This window comes from Phocoena phocoena, chromosome 9 (genome assembly GCF_963924675.1).
Source record: "Phocoena phocoena chromosome 9, mPhoPho1.1, whole genome shotgun sequence".
Taxonomy (NCBI): Eukaryota; Metazoa; Chordata; class Mammalia; order Artiodactyla; family Phocoenidae; genus Phocoena; species Phocoena phocoena.
This window is the reverse complement of record NC_089227.1, coordinates 63,051,984-63,066,334: the sequence shown is the minus strand read 5'-3', so window position 1 is coordinate 63,066,334 and position 14,351 is coordinate 63,051,984. Positions and strand designations below refer to the sequence as shown.

Below are 14,351 nucleotides of genomic sequence, written 5' to 3'. Positions count from 1 at the left end.
AATGAGAGTCGATCGATGCTGTTAACATGGTTGTCGTTACCTCCTATTACTGAAGCCCATGTACTTATTTCCTTAGTAATGCAGGCCTCTGTTTTCAGTCAACCTCTGAATCCAAATCTTTCCTTCCCCTCAAGTAAATACCAACCTCAGCTTTCCTGCAGTCCTTATTTGCTATTCAGTCAATAAATCCTAACAGTGGCCACAAAACTACAGGTCAGTATCTGCTTAATATCTTTCCTCCCTGGCTTTGATCACAGAGACAAAATGAAGATTCCAATTTCCTGGTTTCCTTTTCATATGGAAAAGCTTTCAGGGGTTCTGAAAGGTCTTCTGGCCCATATTCTTTGAGGAACTCAAATGCATCCTACCTTCATGCTCACACATGGGCCATTTGCTTGGGATACAACGAAGAAACCAGCTAGCTCATCCTCTCATCTGTTTAAACTCCCAGCACTAGGTAAGACAGTAAAGATCACAGAGAACAGCTCTTTCATGTTAAAAGAATTATTAATTCCAGTATCGTCACCAGATTTCCTTGTAAAGCATTTATTTCTCTATTCTCTGTGCCCGCTGACCAGGTTCTTTAAAAGCCTGAAGCCGGCAGAAAGGAAGCAGACTTTTACAGATACATCCTGTTGGCCATTCTGGGCTCACCAGTCTGGCCCCCAGCTCCGGGCCTGTCTGTTCTGCCTGCTGGGGGAGGGGAAGATTTGGGCAGCTCTGCCTCTGCACAGAACACCGGCTTCAGGCCGGTTCATCAACAGAACTGCACGGTGTCCAGCTTTCTCTTCAGGGTGGGCACTTGCTGGGCCTCGGGTCATTCATCTCAAAGTGACCGCGGCGGTTCCCAGCTCACTGTGAAAAGTATTTCAGTGGCCAGGAGAACTCCAACTCTGGATTCTAATTCTGGCTCACAAATGGCTCAGTCAAACAAGTTCAACACTTCTGCTGGGCCTGGCCTTACAAATAGGAAGCAGTAAGACCAGGGCTTCTTTGCTTATAAAACAAGACATTAAAAGGTTTACTTTGGGGCTTCCCTGGTGGCGCAGTGGTTGAGAGTCCGCCTGCCAATGCAGAAGACGCGGGTTCGTGCCCCGGTCCGGGAAGATCCCACATGCCGCGGAGCGGCTGGGCCCGTGAGCCATGGCCGCTGAGCCTGCACTTCGCAACAGGAGAGGCCACAACAGTGAGAGGCCCACGTACCGCAAAAAAAAAAAAAAAAAAGGTTTACTTTGGTGCCTACTTTCTTTTTTTTCCATTTTTAAAACTGAAGTATAGTTGATGCACAACCTTATTTAAGTTACAGGTGCACTGTGTAGTGGTTCACAGTTTTTAAAGGTTATACTCCACTTAGGGTTATTATAAAGCACTGGCTGTATTCCCTGTGTTGTACAATATATCCTTGTAGCTTATTTTAGTCCTACTAGTTTGCATCTCTTAATCTCCTATATTGCCCCTCCCCCCTTCCCTCTCCCCACTGGTAACCACTAGTTTGTTCTCTATATCTGTAAGTCTGTTTCTTTTTTGTTATATTCACCAGTTTGTTGTATTTTTTTAGATTCTACATATAAGTGATATCATACAGTATTTGTCTTTCTCTGTCTGGCTTATTTCACTTAGCATAATACCCTTCGAGTCCATCCATGTTGCTGCAAATGGCAAAATTTCATTCTTTTTTATGGTTGAGCAGTATTCCATTTGGTGCCTGTACTTTAAACAACACACCAAGAAAATGCCACTGAGCTCCAATGACCACTTTAGGTGGGCATGTGCTTAGCTCCTAATCCCTTACCCACGGACCCACTCTGTGTTCTCATCTCTAATGTTTGGAGGTTGACTGTACAGGACAAAGAAAGATAAGCCCCACCAGCCATAAAATGGTCTTGGAGTAGACCAAGTCTCAGAGAACTGCATCCCCTTGGGGACCCACAAACAGCTGGAAGCAGTTCTTCTAATTCCTCCACTTCGTGCTGAGGTTCTCCAGGTGTGGTCCCCGAGTCCCAGCATCCCTTGGGAACTTGTTAAAAGTGCACATTTTCAGCCCCTGCCCTAGACCCACTGAATCAGCTCTCTAAATGATTCTGATTCCTGCTAAAGTTTGAGAACCACGACCTAAGGCATAGAATGCGTGGTAGGTGTATAGAAACTAAGAAATAAACGAATGAGGAATAAATGAAAAGTCTTCATCTTTACTGAACCAATGCCCAGTATGACCTGCTCCCAGGTAATGGCTGAAAGAAACTACAGTGCACCCCCTTCGTGTCTGATGGATGCTGGGGCATAAACGCTAATGATCTGGCTGTGGCCTTTGCCTCCTGACCTATCTTCCACACCTCCCTAGTTTATGACACTGCCCCATGCAACATCTATCTGTTAGCTGCCTGTGCCAGGCTCTTGCTGGCTTCCACGGCTTTGAACATGCAGTCTTCCGTGGGTGGGATCTTTCCCTTTGTTCTCTTCCCCAAACCCCTTCTCCTTTTTATGCAGCTAAACCCTACATATGCTTCTGGTTTCAGCTTAGGAAGTCACTGTCTCCAGGAAGCCACTCCCCCGGCAGGTTTCCATAGCATCCTGTACATCCTCTATCAAAACTGCATCCCTCCCTATCTACATTCCTGTTTACTTGTCTTTCTCACCCACTAGCCTACACTGCAAGCTCTGTGAGCCAGAGGACTCGTTTATCTTAACCACTGCCATACATCCAGCACCTTGAACAGCGCCTGGTGAATTATTTAATCAATGAATCCTGACTACAAAATAATCTGTGTGTGTGTGTTTTTACAATAGGTAATATATACCTGTTTTAATTTATTATTGATTGATTTCATTGATTCCTAGACATGAATAATTGACTATTAGCCTAGAAAAGAGACCCATGGATATAAAAAAATAGTAATTCAGCATCTTCTTCCTTAACAAAAAAACTGCCCCTACACCCAGTCTTTTTTTTTTTGAGGTACACGGGCCTCTCACTGCTGTGGTCTCTCCCGTTGCGGAGCACAGGCTCCGGATGCGCAGGCTCAGTGGCCATGGCTCACGGGCCCAGCTGCTCTGCAGCATGTGGGATCCTCCGGACCGGGGCACAAACCCGTGTCCCCTGCATCGGCAGGCAGACTACTAACCACTGCGCCACCAGGGAAGCCCCAGTCTTTTTTTTTTTTTAAACACGTACACACTTCTGAATATTTGGTCTGTAGTAGAAACACCGGCCCCTGTGAAAGCCTTTGTGCTCAAGCCTACTGTTCCTTTTCCTTGCCAGGTCAGAAGAAAATTGAGATTGACTATAAGATTTCCATGTGTAGGAGGATCCAGGATCACAAAAGCCACCCTCCTATTTCATATTTGCACACTCTCCATCAGTTTTAATTTTTGCCAGCTTGATTGAGAAATAGTCAAAAAGTCCTGGATGGCCGTCCAGCACAGTACAACCCTGAGTTCCCAGCACAGCACAGGGGCCAGCAAGCCACCTCTGAGAAACCCATGATGCTGCCAGGATGCCGGCTGATTTCACAAGGCGCTGCTCCTGTCCCTGTTGCCTCACTGAGTCACAGGGCTGTACTCACAGCACATCAAAGATTCAACCAATCTGTCTGTGGCCTGACGGAAGCCAGCCCACACACGGCCATCTCTGAGGACACCCATCCCCAGGTTTTCTCGGTTCTGAGGCATTCTGGCATCCAACTGCATACCTTAATTTTCTATAGAACAACCTGAAACCACGGGGCTCAAGGAGGAATGCCACTAGACCACACTGGTGATGTGGCCAAGGGAAGTAGATTCCTTGGTGTTTCCACCTGGGCGTTACAAGGGAAACTTCATTCAGCCTCATGACCAATCTGTTGGTGATGATATCATCTCTATTTCACACAAAAAATAGAAGTTTGGAGGTGTTAGATCCTTTACCCGTGGCCACTGTCGCTTATTCCTCAACTTGTTCCAGAAAGGATTTACACCAGCTTGCAAAACTACATGCAGAATGAAATAAAATGAAACTTACTGAATGAGGAAAACAGGAAAGGCTTAACAATAAATGTAAACAATAAACACAACGCAGTTATTAGCTCTGTTTCTTTGGATCAGGAGTCCAGGCATGGACTCTGCTGAGGGTCTCACAAGATTGCACTCCAGGTACTGATTGGGGCCACGATCTCATCTGAACCTTGACAGGGAAAGAATTTGCTTCCAAGCTCATGCAGTGATTGGTAGCATACCCAGCACTTTCTAAAGGCACCAGTACTGGCAGCCTCCTCTCTGGTCTGCAAACAGGCCATACTCTTCCCAGCATAGAGGCCTGCCCTTCCCCCGCCCATGACAGACCTCCCCACCCCCGTCCTTCCCACACACGGTGGGCTCCACTCAAAGGAGCACACCTCCAGAAGGCTCTTCCTGTCTACCTTGTTCCAAGTTGGCCACCCCCAGCCCACCTTATCATATCACACTATTTCCCCCATTCCTCTTCTCACAATTGGCAATGACCTGGTTTCTTATTTATCGCTGTCTGTCCACACTAGACAGTGAGCTGTCTGAAGGAAGAACTTTTGTCTCTCCTGTTCAGTCCCAAATCGCCACACCTACAGCAGTACCTGGCACACAGCAGGTGCACACTCAAAAGTTGTAAAAGGAGTGAATTAAGTAATTGATGAAATCCTCCTCCAAAAGCTCGTGGCAAAAGCAGGATATTTAAAAACCTGAGTGATGGACTCTGAGAGCAGCCCTAGCAGCTCTTGTCAAGTTCCCTGACAAAGACCCGAGACCAAGTGTCCTGTCAGGCTGGCTGCTCAGGCCCCACGGGGGGGCTTGGAATGAGTCCCCTCACCTCTCAGTGTCCCAGTTAGCTCAACAATGACATGAGGAAAACATTCCTCATGTCAGCCACCACCCCTGTCACTCTCATGGATAGAAAGGGCTTTATACCCATCGATAACGAAAATACAATAAAGCTACACCAGACAGTCTCCTGCTTACTAAGGAGTAATCTAAGTCCCCTAAGCAGCCAAGAGAGATGCTACAAAATAATTAGTGTTTTACCTGCTACAGTGACACTCATTCAAATCTGTGTTCAAGAGCCCCATCTAATTACAATCCAAAATATAATTTTCTGAGGAGAAACACTGCAGGTTTCCGGGAAGTTTATGCTGAAAATAAACTCAAAGCTAAAATTAAAATCAAATTGAAATTACATTTAACCTTGAGCCAGGCAGGCTGTGTAGTAAAGAATTAACCTGGCCCAAAGAGAGTCTGGCCTTGGCCTTTAGCTCCTGGGGAGTGATCTCTAGGCCTCTGGAATGCACCGCTTGACAGGATTGTCCTTTTTTGCCTGGGTGCTTTGGCCAGGAGACACTCTAACAGTGTGCTTTATGATGGGGGCTTTGGGCCATCTGATAACAGTTCCAACCTCCAGAGGAGCTGGAGACTAAAGGCATTAGCATGACCTCTGGGAGGGGCTACAGAAGGTCAGCCATGCAGGCAGCAGGCAGCAGGTGATTGAGTCCCAATAAAAACTCTGGACACCAAAAGCTCAGGTGAACTTCCTTGAGGGGAAATACCCCATGAACAGTGTCACACATTGTGACCAGGAAGAGTCAGTGCCAGTCCATGACTCCATGGGACAGGATGGTGGAAGAGGTCAATGCAGAAATATCTATAGATCAAAATACCACACAAAAAATATGGCAAGGCCAAACACTAGCCATCTATAGATAGAAGGGATAGAAGAGGATCCAGGCGGTCCAAGTGGCTTACAAGAGAATTGTTAACAGGCAGAGGTGGATTCTGAGATTCAGAGGCCTGCCCCTGGCAGTCACAATAGTAGACTCATGCATAAGAAGAGCCAATAGCTCCTGCAGCATCAAAGATGGACCAGAGGCTCCGCTTGCTCTGACTAGTCTATTCCCTGAAAGGACAGAAATGTATGCACATTCTGACTTTAAGTGTATAACGAGTGTGGGGATAAAGATGTAAGATGGACTTGGCATTGGGGGTAGAAGTCACAAGGTGATCAGAGAGGATGAAGATGACAGAAAGGCTAAGAAGGGAGCTAAGAAAACTTTCTCCAAAGCAGACCTTCCAGGGGTGATGCTGGGTGAAATACAAAAGGGTAGAAAAGAACATTTTCCATTCCCGAGTGAACCTAAAATCCAATGCGGGCAAGAGATGACAGCAGTGCAATATAGTATATGCACTAAATAAGGATAAACACAATCAGCATCTCTAAGAAACCAAAGAAAAAACATTTACAGAGGTCTGGGATGAAACTTGAGCTGTGCTTTCAGCTTAAATCAATGTAGAAAATGAAGGCATCTCAGGCAGAGGACAGACATGGACCCAGAGGCAGGAATGTGCATTGTATATTTAGATACAGTGAAGGAGTAGCCTAGGGCATAAGTTAAAAGACAGAGAGAGAGAGAGAGAGAGAGAGAGAGAGAGTGTGTGAGAGTGTGAGAGCTACTGAGTAGGGAAAACATTTTGAACTTTAAGGTTGGACTTGTAAGGGCTGAAGTCTGATCGGTGGTACAACTGAGGTGTCTACTGCCACCTGGTGTCACCTTTATTACATATTCAGAGTGGCTGCTCATCCTAAAAGCTAAGTTTGCCAAAGGAAAAATAAAAAGGCAGGTTTAGAACATCACACTTTAAAATGAATATCTCATTTGATTTAGGACCCTAGTTCTAATGGCAATTTGAGGCAAATCATTAAAAGCTGTAAACAGAAATGTTCCAAGCACGTTCTCCTTTGAAGCGAGGGAAGATTGGCTTGATTTTAATTATAGAACAGCAGTTAGCTTTATATGATTTTCTCCTACAGACACACACACACATAAAGTCTGTATCCTTGCCTGCATCTCTCCTCTTGCCTTATAATAAATGATGAGTTTCCTTTATAGGAAAACCCAAAGTGGGTCATCCACAAAGGCTGTGATCTTCCTTTGGAAGGAAGCCACTGGCAGTCCCCAGGCGCCAGCATCTCCGACACCGTTGTGCTGTTGGAGTTCCAGCGTTCTCCTGCACAACCTCCCACCACCTACCTCCCAGGACCTCAGCGGGAAGGACACATCTGTGAATCCCCTGGCCTTCCTTCAATTCCTTATAGCTGTAAAACAACACTGCATGGAAAGAAAAGAACATTTCCTAGACTGGGAATCCCCAGACACTTACCCAAACCGAACAAGTGAACAGAGTTTTTGCTCCGGGGAATTATACTGCATGAAGGGGAGTGGGGAGAGGAAAACAGTCCTGAGACGACGGTGGTCTGTAAAGGCCTGGGCTTTGCTGCAGTTCACATTAATCTTCCTGGCTTCTCTGAAATGTGGGCCTGCCTTGACTGGAGAGGTCTGCTTTGCTAGCAAGTTACACTCACTTGCAACTACTTCATCCAAGATTCAGGTCTGAGTTTGCTAGTGCTTCATACACCAGCCCAATGTATAGGTGGTCTTCTCTCTCCCCAGCGTGACCCACATAGCTCAACCCATCTCCTGGCTTCCTTGCGCCCCCGGGGGCTGCCAAGACTGGTCTCGTCAGCCTGCCCGAATTCAAGGTGGGGAGTGGATTCGATACTGGCTGCTGAGGACCACCAGGGAGGCTACAGGATGGGGGGCTGCTTATTCCTCCTAGATTTCCCAGTTGGCAGCCAAGACACAGATGGAGAAGGCAGCGTGAGGCTGGGGGAGGGAGGTGAAAACAAAGAAATGAGAAAAGAGACCCAAAGACAACATCTCCTCCTCAGGGAGGCCTATGTGTGAATCCAAGTATAATTGAAATGATTTCACATTCATGTTTCCACAGTATACTAACTACTTCCCTTGCTACAAGAAATGTCTCTGTGACACACCAGCGGCGGCCAATGCAGATTTGCAAAGGGGATTATCTAATTTGAGGACAAGTCAATTAGCAACTCTAGGACTTAAGACACATTATCAATGTAGCCAGTTAAAATTTTTATGTGATTCATGATTAAATTATTTTGCATCCAAACATATTCAATGAGTTAATGAAGCCAATATGCTGATCACAAAGCCTTTAATTTTTATAGCAAATGAGGCCATGATGGGTGGAACTGATGTGCGAAGAAAAAATGAGCAAATCTTAAAAAGTTTCCCAAAAGAGAAAAAGAAAGTCTTGGCTAATATGGAGTCATTTCTTATTCATTTACGAAGTTTTTCAAGGTTTTAGACAATGGACAGTTTACTATTAAAATTTTTGAACTGGGTAAAAGACCAAAATAAAATAAGAGTTCTAAGTCCTAGACATCTCAAAAGTAAACTCTAATTCAGAGAAATTAGAATTATTATTTTGATCTTATAAGAAGAGCTATCTCATATTTATAATAGAATTTTCCCTCTGGAACTTGTCATATGATTAAGGAAACCCAAAAGAGGTAACATTTCCTGAGAGAAATACCTCCTTTATCCTCTCCCTTCTCTAAGTTACAAACACAATGGTACTTGGAAGGTGGCATTTGTATATTACGCAACTTTATTCTTTGTCCTAAAGGTAAGTACAGATACTTCTTTGAAGGATAAGGGGAAAATGAAAGGAATCAAATTCATATACAATTTATATATATGACCTTCCATGATATCAAGGCAAATCCCTTTAGTCCTATATTGAGTCATAAAAAAGATCACAGCCCTTAAAACACAGGTCATGACTATGTTTTAAGCTTCATATTGTCCGCCAATGACAATAAAATATACAGGCAAAAATTTACATGTGTGGAATGTGATGTGATGGCTATTTTCTTCTTTATTCTTTTTAATGTTACTTAATTGTCATACAATGAACATATATTATTCATATAAGACAAAAAGAACAATTTTTTTAAAGGCTTGCAATGCAATCTTCACTTACTGTATTTCATTCAAGGCCACGAAAAAGAAACGGTTCACTTATAAATCGTTCCGTAGATTCATCAGTGAGACTCTATCTAATCTGTTCTCCACAATGAGCACAGGAGAAGATCTCGACAATCAGAAATGTAAGTGGCCAGGGGTGGGGCGGGCCAGATTCTCCATAGAGAGGAAGGGACACAGGACAACAGCACACTGTGCCAGGACGGCCTGTCTATCACGGACCAACGTGGCACCACCAGTTGACCTCAGTCCGTGGAGTAGCAATCCCACCAGGCAGTCGCTGTCATACCTATTCTAAAGGCAAAGAATCTGAAACCCAGCAAGCTACCAGGGCCACACAGCTAGAAAGTGGCAGGGTTGAGGTTACGTCCGGCTTGGCATCGCCCGATGCATTCTCTGTCCGTTGCTTCCTAAAGGCTCCCTAAGGTTTGTTCCTTGCTGGAGATCCCCTGAGAACAGAACTCCCTTTCCACGTTGACCTTGTTTCTTTTCTCTCTCCTGCCACATCCGTGCTTGGAGGAAAGAAAGAAATCCAGGATCTACCCAATATTGGCCACCCTCACTTGAAAGTGCATGAAGGTGAACCTCTCGGTTGGGGAATGAGATTATCAGCAAAGTGCGTGACAGTCAGGATTGTCCAGCTCTGCCCTCCTGAGCTCCCCTGCCTCTTCCAGGGAGTGGCTGGCCTGGAAGGGTGCTCTGTCCCTACACCACACACAGCAGAACACAAGCTCACCTCCCACCATGCTCCATCCTCCAAACCTCAGTGCACAAGGATCCCAAGAGCATTCTCATAAGCTCCCCAAACTCAGGCATCCAGTCCCTTACACAGTGACTCCCCCGCCGCCCCCCAACCATGCCGCTGTAGCAACTTTCAAGAGCAGAAGGTTAGCATCTGTCTGGCCACCTAACAATTTCAATTCTCTCTGTCCATGTCAAAGTCGTTTCTCACGACTTCTGCCAAGGTGCTCATCATATTCCTGCTAGCAGTCCAGGGATCATAATACAAAATAAATCACCAAAGAGCAAAGAAATCGAAGTTTGCAAAAAGGGAAGAATCTCTGCAGGCCTGCTCTCCAATTTTTGCTTTCAACACGTTCCTTTGAAATGGGATGAAAACCAAAGGTGTAGGCTGCTAGGGTCCTGGGAGAAGTACAGCCTTTCCACTCTATTTCAGACAGAGGGGTCCAATTCAAATCCACAAGTGGGGTAGGGGAGCTTCCAAAAGAAGCCTCACCCTTGTTAATCATTTAATTAATGGTAGAAGCTACAATAGCAGCCAACAGTTATAGAGCACATTGCTCGGGGGCACTGGGTTGAGCACATGCATCTATGTTCACAGTCTCATTGAATCTGAACGACAGTTCTTCAAGATAGGCTCTTTATTATCCCCACTTCCCAGATAAGCAAACTAAGGTTTAGCGAGCTTAAATAACTGTTCAAGGTTGTAAAGCTGGACTGGATTTTTAGCTCTGGGAGACCACAAGCTTCTTAATTGCTGTGCTCTATTGCTTCCTATCAGACTTTCAAGTGATGGGTATTTAGATTCCAAATGAAGCCTGGTTTGTCTGTCCAAGTGCTTAGTTCACTCCAGAGTGCATTAAGATCTTCTGATTTCAATAGAAAAGGGTGAGGTCAATCTAGGGGGTGGTGCTGGGAGGAGAAAGAAGGGAACCCAGAGAATTCAAATTACAACCGGGAAATGGCTTGAAGGAACTAAACACATGAGTTGGAGCCAAATGGTTTGGCAGATGCAGCCATGTTCAGGGATTTGTGATGACAGGGACAGTCCTTTTTCCACCCTACTTTGAGCTGACTTTATAGAACTTTATCTTTTATATCCAAAGATCAAATAAATAAAAAAAGATCACATTTAACGAGAACTAGGAGAAATAAACTGGTGGCAGTTAAAGGGTAAAAATAACTTCTCTGTGGCTTCAGACCACAGGAGCTTTCTCATTTTAAGAGGCACAGGCAAATCACTTAAACAAGGCCTTTTTGGACTGTGTTCATCTCATGTTTCCTCCCACATCCACGGTGGTTAAAGTTATATACAGTCTTAGCTCTTGAACCTCATGGAATTGTGTAGTAAATGGAAGTACAACCAGGCCAAACTCAACAACTCACAAATGCAAGCTTGTAGCACAGAAGTCAAAGCCAGTTCTCCTTTGTAACCAGTTGCTTTGTATGGAAGGAGGTTAATCAGAATTAGAAAAGGTTATGGAACCCACGGTCTTTTTTTTTTTTTTCCCATATATCGTCGATACATAATATAAATATTGCACTAGACATACAAGTTTGCATACAGAAATGTATAGACATGTTTGCCAAATTGAAAGCAATGTTTAGCTCAGGGTTGTGAAACAGGGCATTTTTAAAAATCTTTAGCACATTATAATGGTTAATTTTATGTAAAAGTAGGTGTTGCCTTTATATTCACAAAACAGGTAACTTCAATGAATATGTATTGTTCATTTAAGACAATGATTAAAGTGGTTTGCTTAATACAAATGGAATCCATGGTCTTAATGAGAGACTTTCCTTCCTCCATCCTCAAGCCCTGTTTCTACTCTCCTCTGATTCTGGACACAAAGTCTCATAGTTGGCTAAAATCCAAGGAATCCTCACTTCACCACCTTGTTTTCCATGTGCAGATGTGTTCTGGGCGAGCCCATGAGAAAGACCTGATGAACTCTTCCTCAGATCTAGAATAACCAAGCTCACTCAAATACCCAAAGGCAGCCAGAGTGATCTGAGATTCCTACCTCTGCCCTATACCACTGCATTTGAGGCCAGATTTTGGGAAGCACTCCTCAATCTTAGGAGTCAAGCTAACACCTGGAAAAATCCTAGAGAGTCACTAGCTTTCCAGTGAAACTGCAGACACAAAAACAGAATCACTTATAGGAGATAGCTCTGAAATATGCCCTTCAATTTCCTAATTTGGGACATAATGTGGGACTGAGTCAAGATGAGATCAGTCTCAAGAGAAGAAAGAAGCAGGGGTGTTTACACTGCACTTTGGGGGCCCTTGTTTTGTACACCAAGGGATTTGATACCCTCTGTTCCATGGTCAAGTCTACCCTTGGTCTGTAACCCAAGCCTATTCCCCAAGGCACTGTACTTACCGGTAGAAAGTAGCATAGTCCACAGTTGAGTGGCAGGTCTGAAACTCCCAGGATTTGAGTTTCTGGCATTCCCGATGGGCTCGAAGCTTTACCTTCACTGTCCCTTGACACAGTTCAGGCACTGGTTTTCTCTGGGGTCTGTTGCAGAACTCATTGGACTCCACCCTCCAGGACTCGGCAAAGTCATCCACATCAAACTTGAAGTTTCCATCTCCACCAATTAAGTCATCACGCTTATGTCCATTGTAGTTGCCACAAAGACCACAGAGTTTGCCCTTGAGATGGGGTGCAGCCATGACTTCTACAAAACTGTCTCCATCCCATGATATTTCCAAACCTAGAGGAAAAGAGGATCAACCACTCTTGAGTCCACCAATAGTTCCCAACTGTATAGACTCTTACAGAGTACATGTGACTATCCTCTAACAAGGAACACTAAGGATCTCACCAAATTCTTGATTACCTTTTAATTTCACCACATCAAACACTGTATGATATAACATGAATCAATTATTGGGGCTTAGAACTTTTTAAATGTATAAAGTTTGCCCTTATAATGATATCTTATGTACCCTAATTTGACTTGTAGATGACTATTCATTGACCATGTTACTCTAGGGTTTATATTTTTGCCCTTTTCTAGAGTAATTGTCTTGGTCCAAATCATGTTTTCATTTATCCAACGACTATGACAATGCAGAAATGGAAAGACAACAAAGATGATAGTTTTTTTAGTATCATTTTTCTTCATCCAATAATCCCCCCATATGATTATGCTAGGTGTCAAGTGAAAATTTCCAAATTATTTGCTATAGTGGAAGTATTAAAGTAATAAATATAAAGCTTCTGAATACATCCTCTTCAAAGGACAACACTCCTACAAATGAAAATGTTTGCCCCCTCGTTACTTTACAGTCATCTGTGAGACATGCCCAGCTGTTCAATCCATGCTTCCTAGGGTTGAGATGTTATGAGCCCTAGGTTGGGGCCTCCATGCCTAGGCTGATCATAAGCTTCAAAATTTGACTAGGCATTGGAGGCTACCAGCCCACAGGCCAAAGTTACTCATGTGCTGGACAGAATCAGCAGGACAGTACTGTCTTGTTCACCAAGGAAACAATCTTCACTCCACAAGGTAAAGAATGTAATCTCCTCTTGATTTGCTGAACTGACCATCTAAACAATTGGAGAATATTTCTGAGAACATTCATATTTTTCCAGACCTGCTGGCCCAAAGCTTCTAGGATTTACTCCAGCCAATGGCCCCACTGAATAGTGGGATTTCTGTCACATGTCAGACAGCCAGGTTTCACTGTCACACATCACAGATCAGTCTGACCAGAAGGTCAAGAAGGAATGTTCTCATATCCATCCTGATATTGTATGTGAAGACACTGTCCATAAGACAAAGGGGAGGGTTTCGTGAAAAGTCTTTTGAGGCTCAACCCAGAGCAAATGATAACTCTGGTTTTATCATTTTCTTTATGTCTCAGGTGTGCGTTGGAGGCTTCTCTTACTGTTCTCCTGGTAATGTCCTGGCAGGGCCTGAGCCCCACAGTGAATGGTGAACTAGGTACCAGTTTGGTGGATGAGCACCAAGAGAACCTCTACAGTAGGTTGAGGTGCATTTCTGCCCTAGGACTCTTCCTTACTCAGTGTCACTGTCTCCTAAGAGGGACAGCCCACAAAGAAAGCTGTGTTTTAACAGAAAAATAGAAAGTGTCCCCGCTGTGTGTTTTCAGTCTTATCCTCTTGGATTTCTGACAAAACCTAACCTTTGATTTAGCCTGTTCTGAGCCTCCGGAAAGATCAACATGACTCTTTTTAGAAGACTTTACCTTTGTTCCTGAAGGATCAATACTAGCCTGATGAGCAAGTAAGTGTTCAGAAGATACTCAGAAGCTGGGGAGATATGGTGATGATGAAAAAGGAGAAAGGGGTACGGAGGGATGGAATGGATCTTGTTTGAATATAAAATTGGCATAAGGCAATGTCAGAGTGATATAAGATCAGCAAGAAGCACTCAGAAGTAAAATGCTAACACTAATATTCCTTAAGCCAATATTCTCTTGGACGTGGTCCAAAGGGAGAGAAGCCTGGCCAAACAGCATTCCTGTGAGTAGGACACACAACTGCCACAAGCAAGAGTTACAGATCCGCTTTAGGGAAAGTTATTGGTAGAATAAACCAGTGGTCTAAAACTGGATTTCTCAAGAAATAAACAGAAAGACTCATATGGAAATCACTGTATGCTAAATGAAAGGAATGGAAGCATTCTCAGTCCAAAGCAAATGGTAGAGAAGATTTCTTGATCAGGAGAAGAAGCTCGGTTCCAAAAAGCAATTAAATAGAATTGGGTAAAAAGCAGGAAAGA

The 14,351-nt window shown here is 44.1% G+C and overlaps 1 protein-coding gene across 2 annotated transcripts in view; it reads right to left on the bottom strand.

The window, feature by feature from the left end:
• Window positions 1-14,351, bottom strand: part of BMPER (BMP binding endothelial regulator) — a 260,244-nt gene that overhangs the window by 66,928 nt on the left and 178,965 nt on the right. For both annotated transcript variants that reach the window (XM_065883649.1, XM_065883651.1), the window contains one exon: window positions 11,978-12,314. In XM_065883649.1, coding sequence (XP_065739721.1) covers window positions 11,978-12,314 — 337 coding nt within the window. The remainder of the gene's footprint in view (window positions 1-11,977; window positions 12,315-14,351) is intronic.